Source organism: Zingiber officinale, chromosome 4B, assembly GCF_018446385.1.
Source record: "Zingiber officinale cultivar Zhangliang chromosome 4B, Zo_v1.1, whole genome shotgun sequence".
Lineage (NCBI taxonomy): Eukaryota > Viridiplantae > Streptophyta > Magnoliopsida > Zingiberales > Zingiberaceae > Zingiber > Zingiber officinale.
In genome coordinates this window covers 132,789,227-132,805,826 of record NC_055993.1, presented here as the reverse complement: position 1 = coordinate 132,805,826, position 16,600 = coordinate 132,789,227, and the positions used below count along the sequence as shown (strand labels likewise).

At 42.8% G+C, this 16,600-nt stretch overlaps 1 protein-coding gene across 1 annotated transcript; it reads left to right on the top strand.

Moving 5' to 3' along the window:
* Positions 1–3,964: 3,964 nt before the first annotated feature.
* On the top strand, positions 3,965–4,396 carry LOC121978713 (glycine-rich RNA-binding protein 3, mitochondrial-like). The gene is made up of 2 exons (XM_042531015.1): positions 3,965–4,038; positions 4,153–4,396. The coding sequence occupies exons 1-2, from the start codon at positions 3,965–3,967 to the stop codon at positions 4,394–4,396; spliced, it is 318 nt and encodes a 105-aa protein (XP_042386949.1).
* Positions 4,397–16,600: the final 12,204 nt, after the last annotated feature.

The window sequence follows — 16,600 nt, the reverse complement described above, 5'->3', positions numbered from 1 at the left end:
AAGAAATGCCATCTGTAAGTGTGGATGAGGAAACATCTGCAAAGGTTGAAGAAGCCAAGATGGATGAAGAAGAGGTCTTGGAGGTCAACCTAATGAGCACCTCCACCGAAGTGAAGTCAAAGGATCACATCACTTGCTTTAGGTGCAATGAGAAGGGACACTACAAGAGTAGGTGTCCAATGGATAAGAAGAAAGTAACTCCTAAACCCATTCAAGTTAATTTGAATACTAACAAAGGTTGTAGGAATGAAGAAGCCCAAAGAAGGAAACTACACATTGTGTGCTTCACGTGTGGGGAGAAGGGCTACTACTACACCAAATGACCCAAGAAAGGGAAGATCAAGAAGCTAGCGCATTTGAAGAAATGAGAGAAGAAGAAGAGAAACTCAAGTCAAGGGGGAGCTTCAAGAGTAAGGGAGGTATACCCTAATTTGAATCGTAATTCAAGTGTTTATTCTCCCATTCATGCTAGGAATAATTTTCATTATATGCCCATGCAAAAATTTAGATTTAAATATTATGATAGGAATATGGTTAATGTAGATCAAAATCCTAAGAAATTTATGCATGATAAACCTAGACATGTTAGATTGTCATTACGTAAGGAGAAGAAGGTAATGGAGAACCTAGGCAGAAATCCCAAGAAGGGGAGACACATGCCTAGAAAAATGGGTAGATCTAGGAATGTTCATGATGGACATGTTGACTCTAGGTTTATGAACCTAGAAAAGGAGAATCAAGCTTTAAGGGACAAGCTTGATAAGTTAGAACAATTCCTTAAGAGATTCAATGTTGGATCTAAGGAATTATGTATGGTGTTGGGTAGTCAAAGATCCAACAATGATAGATCAGGTTTGGGATACCGATGTAGCACCTCCAAGACCAAAAAGAGATCATATGGTAGGGTGGCAAATGATCATGGCAAGGGAGAGTCATCCAAGTCCAAGAAGAAATATGGTAGGGTTGCGTATGACTATGGCAATGATGATGTGTCCAAGGTCAAGAAGATAAGGAAATCTTCTAAGAGACATCATTGTGGTTTAGCTACAATAGATGAGTCATCTAGGGAGGTGACTAAGGTTAAGAGCTCTAGGGGGAGCTCTAAGAGTCAAATTGGTACCCATGGCAAATGGATCTCAAGTGGATTTTATTTGGGAGTCTAAAGGAGCCATGGATTGTGCCAAATGGTTTGGAGATGAACTTGAGTCTTAAACCTAGGAATTTGATACACATGGAATGTGTTTCATGCTTGGAAATATGACATTGGGGTTATATTGCATGATAATTAGTTTTGGATGTATAGATGCCATATAAACCAATGCTAGGGATGCATTGTGGGTAGGTATGAGCAAATGCATCAAGAGGAAGCCAAAACTAGGACTTTAGATCAAGGTTCAATTGAACCATTTAGGTAGTTTTGGGGTTTGTGTCAATCTTGGGATTGATGATAGATACATTTTTGAATGTATTTTTCCCAATTAGACATTAGTCAAACAGACATCTTCATAAAATTTTGAAATTTTTGGAGGTCTGTGAAATTTCTGGTGTATTTCTGAAATCGGGTCAGAAATATTGAAATTTGCAGAAATAGGGTACCAGTCGACTGGTGTAGATACCAGTCGACTGGTGTAAATACCAGTCGACTGGTAACAGTGGATTTCGAACACAAAATGCTTCTGTGTGTTGATTTCAATAGGGGTAGTCGATAAGTACCAAGAGACAGTCGACTGATATCAGCCTGAAAGTGTTTTCAGTGCTGATTTAAACCGTGTCAACTAGTTTAGATGTATGAAATCCATGGGGGATAAATACATGAGTTTAAGGTCAGTTTGGACGACAAGTTTTCAACAATTGGGATATTGCTGGAGAGCTTTTTAGATGTTAGGCAAAGGGGGAGAAGTAAGGTTTAGTTGAGAAAATCTTACGTGCCTTTGCATAGGGGGAGCCTTGTGATAGGTTCTTAAATATCCCTATGGGGAATTCCTAGCTCAATGGAGAGCATAGGTGTAGGGGGAGCCTTGTGGTAGGTTCTTAAATAGCCTTATGGTAAAATTCCTAGCTCAATGGGGAGCATAGGTGTAGGGGGAGTCTTATGATAGGTTCCAATGCATGTTTGCATTTTCATTCAACGGTGTAAGTCCAAGTGTGTAGCCTTGGCAACGTAAGTCCATTCGGTGGTGTAAGTCCAATTGCGTAGCTTTGGCAACGTAAGTTCATTTGTTATTAGCATTGTTATTTGTTATTTATTTTCCCTAACTTAAACGTATTGCCAAACATCAAAAAGGGGGAGATTATTGGAGTAATCCCAATGGTCCATGATACCATATGTTTTGGTGTTTAGGCAAAGAGTTTAAGTTAGGATTACCCTCATTATTTGATATGTGTATGTGAGTGTGCAAGTTTGCATGATGCACATATGACCCAGCTTGATGGCTTCGGGTCTGGTGAAGGATGGAGCATCCGAGGGACCGTGGATAAGGTAGTAAGGACAATGATCGAGGGAAGCGACTTTGAGGCATACGTGAAGGATGACATTGGGGATGAGCCGCAGACTTGAATGCATCCGAGGGACGAGAGCCAAAGGAAATAGGCTTGAAGGCAAGAGGTCAAAGTTGCAAAGAAGAGTCAAGGGAGTCGTGAGGGTCTGAGTGCAAGAGAAATGTACTCTGGATGGGAAACCCTAGGTTTAGGGTTGTACCAGTTGACTGGTACTGGGATCAGTCAAGTGGTACTGGGATCAATCGACTGGTGGTGAGCACAGAGAGGTTCTGTGCCCAAAATGGCTGGGATCAGTCGACTGGTCCATGGACCAGTTGACTGGTAAAGAGTCGTTGGGTTGGCACCAGTCGACTGGTGCAAGGACCAGTTGACTAGTATAGAAAAACTGCAGGGCTGTTTTCTTCCAAACTCTATAAGAAGGAGTTTGGGATGGTCGATCAAGGTGACAAAATTAGACTTGGTTAAAGCCTAATTAGCAGTCACCAAAGTGCTCAAGGTTCTCTTATGTCCAAGTGTTCTTGGTTGGTGTTGTGCTGAGGTTTCTCCACCCACAAGGAGTTACTTGAGTAACCGGAGTTTGTCGGGGGCTAATCCACCGAAGGATCGGGATCATCCACCTCAAGGACAGCGGTGGAGTAGGAGCCCTAATCTCCAAACCACGTTATATCGACGTGCATTGGTTTGCTTGGTCTCTTTCATTGTCTTTAGCTTTCGTATTCATATTATTATTTGTATTTCCGCTTGTGCACTAACGAATACGTAGGAAGCGAGTAATTGGGGGCGTCATCCATTCAACCCTCCTTCTAGCAGGCCGCAAGATCCCCAACAAATGGTCTATGCAAACAACTAGCTTTTTATTTTGTTTTCTAATAAGAAGCCATACCCTCACATAGTCACGTCACGTAAAACAGAGCACCATCATTAGGAGCATCTCCTTCATAGCAAGCCACAGCAGCAAACTTCAGACAGTAATAGTCTATAGTGTTAGTATATGATAAATTATTATTATATAAGGTAGATTAGTCTTTTATTATTATTTTTATTGTCTATTTATATTTTATTTTCCTTTATATACCTAAGTTTTTGCAATACAATTTACTAGCCTCCTTTTTGCGGCTACCTCTTTCTCTCCTTCGCTCTGTTGTCTTTTACACTCTATTTGCATTTTTTATTTTGTTCTCATGGTATCAGAGTCAATCCATCTCCTCATCTCCTCTCTTAGTGAATCGTGGAATAGTTTTATTTTTAGAATTCTTTGAGGCGGCTGTAGAAGAATTGTATTTTCTTGAGTTTCAACCGTTGGATCTCCTTGAAACTTTGAGAGAATGTTCCTCACATCCAGGGCTACATTTTGAATGGTGGAAATTGGATTTTGAGTTTTTTAAGTCCACCTGACAACCAAAAAAGTGACTATTGAGTTTTTGTTGTGCGGAGATGTTGACCTCTACGAATCCTTGACGCATGGATGACTTTTGCAAATAGAATTGGTAATCTCTTGAAGAAATCTATAACTTCCGGTTCATTATTGCAAGCAACAAGGTGGATGTCATGCTCAAAAGTTTTTGTTGAACTTTCATATGGCACAGAGGATCAAAGTTTGAGAAGTATTTACTAGTTTTGGTGAAGTAGTTGAAGCTTGATTTATCATGATAGGGAAACTGGACAGTCCAAGGGGTTTGGCTTTGTGACATTTACTTATAGCAAAGAAGCCTCTGCTTCCATTAGTGGCATGGATGGAAAGAATGTTCATGGCCGGATGATTAGAGTTAATTATGCTACTGATCAAACGGGTGAATTTCATGGTGGTGGTTATGGAGGCAGCTATGGTAGTGGTGGCTATGGTGGCGGGGGTGGTGCTTTTGGAGGTGGCTATGGTGGTGCTGCTTTTATCGAATAATTTCAGAAGTTCCTTGCATCTCAACCACATACCATGTCGGTCTCTTTTCACATAAGTTTGTCCTCTAGTGGTACCTCAGATATACATTTCCCTATCTGGATCCTTGATTCTAGAGCTTCACATCATATGTCGCCTAGTGCCAATTCTTTTATATCTATAAATTTATCACCTTCTGTGTCGGGCATAACCGCCGATGGTTCTCTCATGTCAATTGCTGGTGTTGGCTCTATTTGTACGTCTAATTTATCTCTGTCTAATGTATATCATATTTCTAATGTTACTTTGAATCTTGCCTCGGTCGGTCAATTATATGAGTTTGGTTTCTTAGTTTCTTTTACTTCATCTTCTTGTTATATGCATGATCCGTGATCCCAGAAGCTAATTAGGATAGGTCGTAGGCAAAGGGGACAATATGTATTATAATAGTTGAAAGTTCAAGATGTTACAACTTCTAATGTTAATTTATCATCTTTTTGATTATTTTTTGGAAACTTTTGGAAAAAATAATTTTAAAAATAATTTTAAGGTTTTGAAAAATCTTGATTTTTTTCAATAATAATCATAATTATTTGAAAATATGAAAAAAATTTCAAGTGCAAAATATTTTTATTTTAATCGTAATAAATATTTTTGAACAAATGAAATTATTTTCAAAACTATTTTTAAAAAAAATATTTTTCCATTCCTAAACATTTGGCTAGATTTTATACATATTTCTAATACAACAGTAAGTTTCTAAAAAAATCATGTTTTTCAAAATTTATCTCCTAAATAATTTAAAATTCCCTTTTTTGATGAAAAATTCATAAAAAAATTATAATAATCTAAAAATATATAAAAAAAATTTAATCTAACATAAACAACTTTATTATTACCAAAAAAGAAAAAAAATCAAATTTTGAAACATTTTTATTCATTAAAATTTATTTTTTGAAATAAAAATTTTAAAAACTAATATAATGGTCAGAAAATTTTAAATTTTTTTATGTTATTAGATAACATCTTTATTTTTCACATAGAAAACTTTTAATACAAAGCAAAAAAGAAAGTATGTCAAATAATTAATTTTGTAAACAATATTAAAAATTAAAACAAATTCAATTTAAAACATGCATAAAAGTTAATATTAATTAATCATATTAAGCATGATTTAGGAATAAAAATAAATTCCTATCTACTAGATTTATTTAATATTTTCTATAAATATAATTTTTATATACTTTTATTATTTATTATTTGGCCCTTATGATGCCTTAATCACCAACCAAGCCTCTGATTATTTATAGAATATGAAATTCATGAGAAATTGGAATTTAAGCATGCTTTTTAAAAATTTAATTTGCTCTTTTAGTTTCGCATTTTTATCCTTAACTTTTTCAAAATTTTCTACTAAGGAATCATAGTTCTTTTTTAACTTTAAATATTTTGACTAAGTTTTGCATAGAGATTACTTAACATTTTTATACCCTGTATAATTGATCGGAACATATCTTACTTACTGTGTTGGGCTCAGAGATAGATGCTCCTCCTTTATTAGTGCTCCTTCTAAAGTGAGGTGTCCGATCGGATTTGGCTGATTTGCATGGGTTGATCCCACCGGACATATTACTCGAGCTTGACCTACCTTAGATTTTAACAGCCACTTACGATGGTCCGTTGACCTCCAAACCCCACTTGAGGCTCCTCTTCATTTGCCGTATTAGTATTGATCAGGAAAATGCATATATATGACCGGGTTTAGGTCTGACACTTTTTAATGGAGACGAATGAAATGGGTTCTGCTGACCAAAGTCGTCGTCAATTACTTAACCAGTTCTACGTCGGAATTCAAACCTTAGACCTGACCATACTAATAATTAATAACCTTTGAACACGAATTGTTTCATTCTTCTCCAGAAAATTAAAGAAACCACAACACGGTTCTGCCTCTCTCCAAGATGTTCGCTTCGCACATATGCAGCCCTGCATGCTGAGTCCAAATTAAGCATGCAGTATAGCTTGTTTGAAGGGCACGCAAAGCTTTTACTCGTTCCAAGTCCTGCTCAAGATCTTCCTGACCAACAGTTGACGATAGAGCTCCTCCTTCATGCGGTATCTATAAATAGTCATGCCTTCTGCCTCCCCTCCTTAGTCATACATACAGAATTAAGGAGAAAGCAGTCTGCAACAGGAATATATAGCCATGTCTTGTTCTTCAGCAAGCAGAAGGGTGGTGCTGTTTGCTACAGCGATGCTGTTGGTGAGCTGTGTGCTGATGAGTTCTCAGCCTGTCTGTGCAGCGAGGCTGCTGCTGGGGACGATGGAGATGAGGAAGGGCTTCATCTTCCAAGTCCTGCAGAAGGGCTCGGTCCCCCCTCCGGGATCTGGCTGCACTGGTGGATCAGCAAACAATGGCAGACCCTGTCCTCCAACTCCAAATTAAACGTAGGAGAAACTGGGGAGAAATCTGCATTATAAGCATGTTAAGCATGTATGCATGCCACCATGTCACTAATTCTTTTGTTTGGTCTGGAGGAATTAATTAATGTCTTTCAAACTGTGCAGGCATGAATGTTGGCATGCACGTGATAGATTTGAATATTCTTTTGATTAAGAAAGCTAGTTCAGTGTTTGTTATATAAGCTTCTTACATAAATTTCTAAAATTATCAAAGCACATATCCTAATTTAAGAGTACCGTATATCTATTTCCATTTTTTACCTTTGTTATTGTTCTAGCCAAATACCTTTTTTTGTAAGCAATGTGATCATGTCCGAGTCGCTGAATCGACGGACGCTGAGCACGTGGCGCTCTCCTCTATCTCCGACCAGCTGCACAGACCTCCGGCGAACCTGCACAGAAGTCGGGCCGGGGAGGAGTCCCCGGCGACGACCCTCCGACGCTCAAGTCAGGCAAGAAGAAGACGATGAAATAGCTCCGAAGATCAGAGTTTTTCATACCTCCGGGGAAGTCTGCGGGCTCTTATATAGAGCTCTGAAGAGGCTGATGCACATACACCGAGGCACACACGTGTCCTCAGCCCATACCCAGTATGGGCTTGTCAGAGGAGCTTGCCTGACCCCTTACTGCTACAGTCCGAGCACGTCTCTGATGGGACAGCATAATCTTCTGATGAGATAGCATAATCTTCTGTCTTGTCATTCTAGCCCTTCTGTTTCCGCACCGAGCGGCATGCCGCTCGGCAGTCCCATCACGTCCGACCGGACTAAGGTATACGTCCGTTCGGGGTATTCCTGGTCATGTGCTCTGGACTGTTCGCAGTGTTGATACTTTATTCCTTCGGCCGAGCGGGCCATCCGCTCGGCACTACTATACTGTTCATCATGAGCGTCGGAACCCCGACTTCCCGTCGGGGTGTATTGCTTCCGCTCGGAAGCTTCAGCCGGTCGTCACCATCATTATCCGCTCGGCCAAGCTTCTGGTTGGCCTTTTACCTTTCGACCTCCACGTGGCGTTGACTCTGCTAAATGGGGACTCCCATTCTTACTGCCGGATCACTTGCCTCCCCTTCAAGTCTAGTCGAAGGAGGCGATTAGTCCGACTGACTGGACTATTGTTTCGCCGAACGGCTCTTCCAGGAAATCATTATCCGCTCGGCCGATGAGGCGGTAATTACGGCCTCCGTCAACGCCATCGTCCCTCCTTTCTTGTGCTCGAAAGGGGATTTCTGTCGAAGTATTTTTGATAAGCGAGTCGAACGGCCGTACGTTGCCTTATCCTTCCGCTCGGACGTTTATAGACGCCGGTCCGTCTCTCGATATTTAACGTCGGAGCTCGACGGCGTGGATATTTATAGCCGGTCGGCGCGGCTCTCGATCTTTAGCGACGGGGCTCGTCGGTCTTCCGCTCGGACGTTTATAGACGGCGGCTCGTCTCCCGGTTTCCCGGCTGGAGGGTTTATAGACGCCGGACCGTCTCTCGATTTTTAACGACGGAGCTCGTCGGTCTTCTGCTCGGGGATTTATAGACGCCGGTTCGTCTCTACGGTTTAACGTCTGGGCTAGACGGTCTTCCGCTCGGAGGGTTTATAGACGCCGGCTCGTCTCTCGATCTTTAACGTCGGAGCTCGACGGCGCGGATATTTATAGCCGGTCGGCGCGGCTCTCGATCTTTAGTGACGGAGCTCGTCGGTCTTCCGCTCGGACGTTTATAGACGCCGGCTCGTCTCCCGGTTTCCCGGCCGGAGGGTTTATAGACGCCGGATCGTCTCTCGATTTTTAGCGACGGAGCTCGTCGGCGCGGATATTTATAGCCGGTCGGCGCGACACTCGATCTTTAGCGACGGGGCTCGTCGGCCTTCCGCATAGACGTTTATAGACGCCGGCTCGTCTCTCGATCTTTAACGTCGGAGCTCGACGGCGCGGATATTTATAGCCGGTCGGCGCGGCTCTCGATCTTTAACGACGGAGCTCGTCGGTCTTCCGCTCGGACGTTTATAGACGCCGGCTCGTCTCCCGGTTTCCCGGCCGGAGGGTTTATAGACGCCGGACCGTCTCTCGATTTTTAACGACGGAGCTCGTCGGCGCGGATATTTATAGCCGGTCGGCGCGGCTCTCGATCTTTAGCGACGGGGCTCGTTGGCCTTCCGCTCGGACGTTTATAGACGCCGGCTCGTCTCTCGATCTTTAACGTCGGAGCTCGACGGCGCGGATATTTATAGCCGGTCGGCGCGGCTCTCGATCTTTAACGACGGAGCTCGTCGGCGCCGCCGACTCGTCTCCCGGTTTCCCGGCCGGAGGGTTTATAGACGCCGGACCGTCTCTCGATTTTTAACGACGGAGCTCGTCGGCGCGGATATTTATAGCCGGTCGGCGCGGCTCTCGATCTTTAACGACGGAGCTCGTCGGCCTTCCGCTCGGACGTTTATAGACGCCGGCTCGTCTCCCGGTTTCCCGGCCGGAGGGTTTATAGACGCCGGACCGTCTCTCGATTTTTAACGACGGAGCTCGTCGGCGCGGATATTTATAGTCGGTCGGCGCAGCTCTCGATCTTTAACGACGGAGCTCGTCGGCCTTCCGCTGGGACGTTTATAGACGCCGGCTCGTCTCCCGGTTTCCCGGCCGGAGGGTTTATAGACGCCGGACCGTCTCTCGATTTTTAACGACGGAGCTCGTCGGTCTTCTGCTCGGGGATTTATAGACGCCAGCTCGTCTCTACGGTTTAACGTCTGGGCTAGACGGTCTTCCGCTCGGAGGGTTTATAGACTCCGGCTCGTCTCTCGATCTTTAACGTCGGAGCTCGACGGCGCGGATATTTATAGCCGGTCGGCGCGGCTCTCGATCTTTAACGACGGAGCTCGTCGGTCTTCTAAGCCTAATTTGGACAACGTTTATCTGGCCGAACGACACAGGGTCTTCGGAATTGAGCCTTTGGCTCGTACAATATACCTCCGGCTGAGCAGCTCGGGGCCTTCGTCGTCGAGCGCTTGGCTCGGATAATTTACCTCCGGCCGAGCGGCACGGGGCCTTCGGATACTATACCTCCGGCTGAGCAGCTCGGAGCCTTCGTCGTCAAGCGCTTGGCTCGGATAATTTACCTCCGGCCGAGCGGCACGGGGCCTTCGGATACTATACCTCCGGCTGAGCAGCTCGGGGCCTTCGTCGTCGAGCGCTTGGCTCGGATAATTTACCTCCGGCCGAGCGGCACGGGGCCTTCGGATACTATACCTCCGGCTGAGCAGCTCGGGGCCTTCGTCGTCGAGCGCTTGGCTCGGATAATTTACCTCCGGCCGAGCGGCACGGGATTTATCCCATCGAGCCTTTGGCTCGGTTTATTTACTCCCGGCCGAGCGGCACGGGGTCTTCCCATCGAGCCTTTGGCTCGGGTAATACACTCCCGGCCGAGCGGCACGGGGTCTTCCCATCGAGCTAGGGGCTCGGGTAATACACTCCCGGCCGAGCGGCACGGGGTCTTCCCATCGAGCTAGGGGCTCGGGTAATATATTCCCCGGCCGAACGGCACAGGATTTATCCCATCGAGCCTTTGGCTCGGTTTATTTACTCCCGGCCGAGCGGCGCGGGAGTTTTTACTCAAGAAACTACAAATTTATGAGCAACAGAAATAATTGAAGAACTGACCTGCCGACCAGCAGGGGATCTGACCCAATTTCTTGACTCCCGAATACCCGTGGAGTGAGAAGAATATATATACTTGTCGAAACTCATCAAGGCTTCCTCGTCGGACCGATATCGGGGCAGGCGTTGCTCCCACTTGAATTCCGGTCAGACCCCCATTTTGCCTGTTGCTCCGGTCGGTCCGCTCAGCTGTGCTATCCGCTCAGCTTGAGCCTTCTGTTTCTGTTGCTCCACGAGCTTAGTTTCTCTTGCCTCAATTAGAGCGTCGGGCCTCTCCTGGGAGAGCATCACGGTGTGAGGTCATCCAGCCTCGTCCATTTATTCCGCTCGGATACAGGCGCGTTCCCACAGACGGCGCCAATTTGATCCTGTCCGAGTCGCTGAATCGACGGACGCTGGGCACGTGGCGCTCTCCTCTATCTCCGACCGCCAGTGCACCTCCGACGAACTCGCACAAAGTCGGGCCGGGAGGAGTCCCCGCGACGACCTCCACGCCAAGTCGTGCAAGAAGAAGACGATGAAATAGCTCAAGATCGAGTTTTCATACCTCCGCAAGTCTCGCAGTCTTATATAGAGCTCAAGAGGCCGATGCACATACACCGAGGCACACGTGTCCTCAGCCCATACCCAGATGGGCTTGTCGAGGAGCTTGCGACCCCTCATCGCTACCCGAGCACGTCTCGATGGGACAAGATAATCTTCGATGAGATAGCATAATCTTCGCCTTGTCATTCTAGCCCTTCGCACCGAGCGGCATGCCGCTCGGCAGTCCCATCACGTCCGACCGGACTAAGGTATATGTCCGTTCGGGGTATTCCTGGTCATGTGCTCTGGACTGTTCGCAGTGTTGATACTTTATTCCTTCGGCCGAGCAGGCCATCCGCTCGGCACTACTATACTGTTCATCATGAGCGTCGGAACCCCGACTTCCCGCCGGGGTGTATTGCTTCCGCTCGGAAGCTTCAGCCGGTCGTCACCATCATTATCCGCTCGCCCAAGCTTCTGGTTGGCCTTTTACCTTTCGACCTCCACGTGGCGTTGACTCTGCTAAATGGGGACTCCCATTCTTACTGCCGGATCACAATGGAATCACTTTTGGTTTTTTAGTTAGTTTTGACCCATTTGTGTTTAAAAAAATTATCGCTTTCAATAGAATGAGTAAAATTAATGTTTGAGAGTATTTTTATAATTAAAAGAACTAGACGAACACATAGAAACTTATTTCGTATCATTCTGAGGTCTCTATGTCCATCAATTGGTTTCGATCCAAAAGAACTCCTACATTAGTCATATCAGATTGAAAAGAACTCATCCTTGAATTTAGAGTAGTGTTAGGTGATAGTCCAGGAGGAATTTCATCTGGCATTAAATCAGTAAAATCTATTAGCAGTTGCTAGATTTTGAGAATCTTTGATGATCCAATTGCAACTTTAATTCCAAAATAGAGAAGCTGAAAATTAATTTCGCACGTATCAATTCCATCTCCCCCCAGTTTATTTTCACTTGAATTTTTTTTTGTTGCAGCTCTTATTGTAGATAAATTGTAGGAAGGTAGTGCCTGTAATGTGTTGATCGGACCTAATCCATTATTATACAGAGCAGACTCCTCAGAGCTTATCACAACTGATACAGTATGCTAATAGTGGATTTAGAGGTGGTGTGGTAGTCAAAGTCAAGATGATATGATAGTCAAAGTCAATGTCAAGGTGAGGTAGTAGTCAGAATCGGAGTATATGCAGCTGAACGAGTCATTCTCACCAGGGCTTAGCTCCTCACCCCTAAGCGCTAAGACATTCAGTATATAGCCGGTCGACCCAAGAACAGATCGGGCTTAAGGGGCTTAGCTTCCCACTCTTCACAGAAGAGGTCTCAATACACATTTGGTCGACTCCAGTGTCGGTCAGATTTACGAGGCATAGATCCCTTTTCTTCAAATACTAGTCTCTCAGCATACAGGGCTGTAAACGAGCCGAACCGAGCCGAGCTTTGGGGTATTCAAGCTTGTTTGATAAGGTAACCGAGCCGAGTCGAGCAGTGCTTAAAATGAACCAAACTTTTGAAATTATTGTTCAAACTTGGCTTGGTTTATTTTTTACTAGCTTGAGCTTGTTTGAAGCTTGACTTGAGTTTGGTTCATATAGATGTTATCGAGCTCTCAATTCAAGTTTGACTTGAGCTTGGTTCGTTTAGACGTTATCGAGCTCTCAATTCAAGTTTCTTTGATTGTTTGAAACTTTTAGTTGTTTGTTTCGTTATTGAACTTGATAATTTTAACTTATTTGTTTATTTTATTTGATTATTTATTTAGCATATTGAAAAGAGTTTTATTAATGAATATGGTTCGTGAACATTGCTCATGAACGCTGTTCATGAACATTATTCACGAACGTTGTTTACAAACGTTAACGAGTTGAACACATATGTGTTCAAGCTTGTTTGTTTAATTTAATGAGTTGTTCAAGCTGTTCAAGCTTATTTGTTTAATTAATCTTGTATACATTGAACGAACATAAACAAGCTCTTACCAAGCCGAACACCAAGCTTGTTTATGAATGTTTGATTCATTTACATCCCTATCAACATATGACCGGTCGACCCTAGAGCCGGTCAGACTTTAGGGAGTTCCCACTTTTATAGCACAACTCTTAATATATTGCCAGTCGGCCCAAAAGTCGGTCAGAATTTCATGACATGGTTCCCTATTTCTCAGCTTCAGGACACTCTACATATGAATGATCAACCTAAAGTGTCGGGTGGACCTATGGGGCTAAGATTCCCACTTTTCATGTGTTAGTCTCCCATCATACAGCCGGTTGGCTACAAGGCTGGTCAGGCTGCCTCCAAAAGACAACATTGCCAGAGAATCATAACAACCTATCAGAGAGAAATAACTATTCGTCAAGGAATATTTCGTTACCATAGCATATACATGAGAGGGAACCTTCCTATGAGGGTGTCTGTACAACTTCCATTGCCTATCGTTACTTAGCATATTTTGACATCCAACATTTTCAGCCACCTCGATCATTAATACGGGGTTATAAATGACAGTTCATATACCTATAGCGGAACCTTCCGCGAAGGGTGCCCTTACATATTCCATTATTAGACATATTCCAATACCAGATATTCTCTGATACTTCATGATTATGGAGGTTCTGAGGGTTAGTATAAAAAGGGGTCCTCTCCATTAATTAGGTATGCTTTACACACTTTAGAATGCTTTCTTACGCGTATGCATCTAATGCTCATCTTTTTTCTCCAATTTTTGCTCGGCTATCGTACTGACTTGAGCGTCAGAGTGGCTGATCCAGGGCCCCCTCCCTAGTTCTTACTCTACCGCTCCCCTTTGCTCTTTTTGCGTTGTGTGCAGAAAGAAGTGCTAGGTATCATCTCTTCTCCATCTCAAAGTCTTCTCCCAGTCAATGACAAAGCCATCTACTAAGCGCTCTATCTCCACCGCAAATTGGATGATTCTATTGGATCCTTGGTGACCGGCTAGAGGGGGGTGAATAGCCCTATAAAAATAACACTAACCTTCCTCGAACTTTATAGCTTAATTAAACTAATACTTGCATAAAATAAATAAGAAACTAGAAAGAAGAGGCACAACGAGGTTTACTTGGTTATAATTGGGGAGGTTGTTAATCCAAGAAAGTTGAAGCTCACTATCAAAGTCTCCTTCAGGAGGAGAAGCCTCTTACAACCTTGATGGCTTACAAACAAGTAGTAGAACAAACTAGTGTTGGGGTTGCAAGGTTGCAAACATAGTCCCACATTGAAAACACATGGGAAAGATCATGGGTTTATAAAAGAAAGATATCTCCATTTGGCATGAGGCCTTTTGGGGAGAGCCCAAGAGCAAAACCATGAGGGCTTAGGTCCAAAGTGGACAATATCATGCAATTGTGGAGATATCTAAATTCTTTTTGATTTTACAATTGGTATCAGAGCCTGGACTGTTAGAAGGTTTAATCACCGACTGTACATAAGAGCTATGATCTGATTAAGCCATGTGGGTACAAGATTGACCTCGAACAAAGAAAGTGAGGGCTCGTATGTTCGGATCAAGAGGACCAGACACCAGGCAGGAAGTCCTAGTAGGTCGGGTGGACCGAGGGGCAAGAAGACCTAGTGGGTCGAGGATCGAATGTGGGAAGCCTGTGTTCCTTTGTTTGAGGGGAGGATTGTTGGGGTTGCAAGGTTACAAACATAGTCTCACTTTGAAAACACATGGGAAAGATTATAGGTTTATAAGAGAAAGATATCTCCATTTGGCATGAGACCTTTTGGGGAGAGCCCAAGAGTAAAACCATGAGGGCTTAGGTCCAAAGTGGGCAATATTATGCAATTGTGGAGATATCTAAATTCTTTTCGATCCTATAACTAGAAACATTTACAAGTATTGTTCTGAACCATTGGAACTAGAGTTGTATTTATAGCCCTGTTCGGGGTGCCTGGAAGGGTTCTAGGTGCCTCCAAGGGGATAAAACTGTATCCCCGTTACAACGGATCACATTTGATGTGATCCAGATAAAATTCTTGGTCCGGGCGCCTAGACTCGGTCTAGGCTAAGTTAACATCATCTTAACTGTTTGGTCCGGGTTCTTGCTCCGGCTATGCTCGCTTGGGTCCGGGTCTTTCACTCTGGCTCTGTTTGCTTGGGTGATTTCGACCATCCAGAATATGGCTCACCCAAACCCAGTTTCCGACCTTCGAACAATCTTCCGCTCCGGCTTCTCGTCCCTCGGAAACACCGCACACCTTCTTCTCGTCCGCTCACTTACTCTTCCACAGCATCTCGTCGCTCAAATGCACTGAGCCCGTCGGCTCTCTCTCATGCTTTCCTTCTCGCTAGCTGCATCTTTCGTTCGACTTCCTGTGCTCTTCAGTTCCTGAACACTTAGACATAGGGGTTAAAAATCAACAGGACCTAACCTGACTTGGTTGATTACATCAAAACTACCTTGGGGTACTAACAATCTCCCTCTTTTTAATGTGAACAATCCAAGTTAAGTTAGGGTAAATAAACATAAAGAAATAATAACAAGGTAATACATTTATAACTCAATAATGTGCAAAAAATTAAATTACCCACTCCTAGACTTAATCTTTCCTTCTCCCCCTTTGATCAAATTAAATAAGGTACTTTTAAAATGACTTTGGAAATGCTAAAATTAAAGTCTAAGGAAAATCAGATTTTTTTAAAAAAATTTACATTTGGATAACTAATTCATAGAAAATTTTCTAACGATTAAAAATTCTAAAGAATTGTTTAGATATAGAAAAATAAATTTACTAAAATAACTCTAACAAATATGATTTTTGTTAAATAAATTTTAACGATCAGAATTTTTCTAACAGAAATTTTTACAAACAATTTAAAGCATTTAGTTAAAATAATTAAATGCTTTACAGTTAGTCAATTAAATATTTATTTCAGTAATTGACTTCTAGGCTGTGACGAGGCATTAAACCTTCTTGGATATTAGAACAACAACACTTTCTAGATAAAGCCTTTTAAAGAAATTAAATATTTAACTATATCTCTGAAAGCCCAAAAAAAAAAACTAACTTAAGCATGTTTTCGGAACCCAATATAGGTCTCTTCCTACTGGATTAATTAAAAAATTTTGAGGAATATATTTTCTAGATAATTTTCTTCTTGTAATATCTAAATTACCAATTTAACCCTTTATAGTTCCTAAAATTTGAAGCAGACGAATTTAAACATGCAGAATTTTTTAAATTTTCTATTTGATCCTTTAAATTTACATTCTCAATTTTCAATTTTTCAAGATCCTCTATTTCTATTTTCAGTTTTAATTTTGTCAAGATCTTCTTGAATATAGCTAAGGTTGATTTTAACTTTTTATTTTATTTTTCTAATTTACAGTAATTTTTTGATAATAGTTTTATAAACCGAAATGACTTGTCAGGAGGAAGAGATTGTTGGCGTAGGTAGGCCGGCAAGAGGGGGTGAATTGCCTGTGAAAAGGTAAAAATAAAAAACCCTTCTCGATCTTTCAATTCAAATTAGTAGTACACTTATAAACATAAAATTAAGCAACTAATAAGTAAAAGATACAAAGGAGTTACTTGGTTATAACCTAAGTGATTGTTAATCCAA

Coding starts and splice junctions, on each gene's coding strand:
- LOC121978713 (XM_042531015.1), top strand. CDS start 3,965: ATGACTTTTGCAAATAGAATTGGTAATCTCTTGAAGAAATCTATAACT. Junction 4,039..4,152: donor TCATTATTGCAAGCAACAAG/GTGGATGTCATG, acceptor TTATCATGATAG/GGAAACTGGACAGTCCAAGG.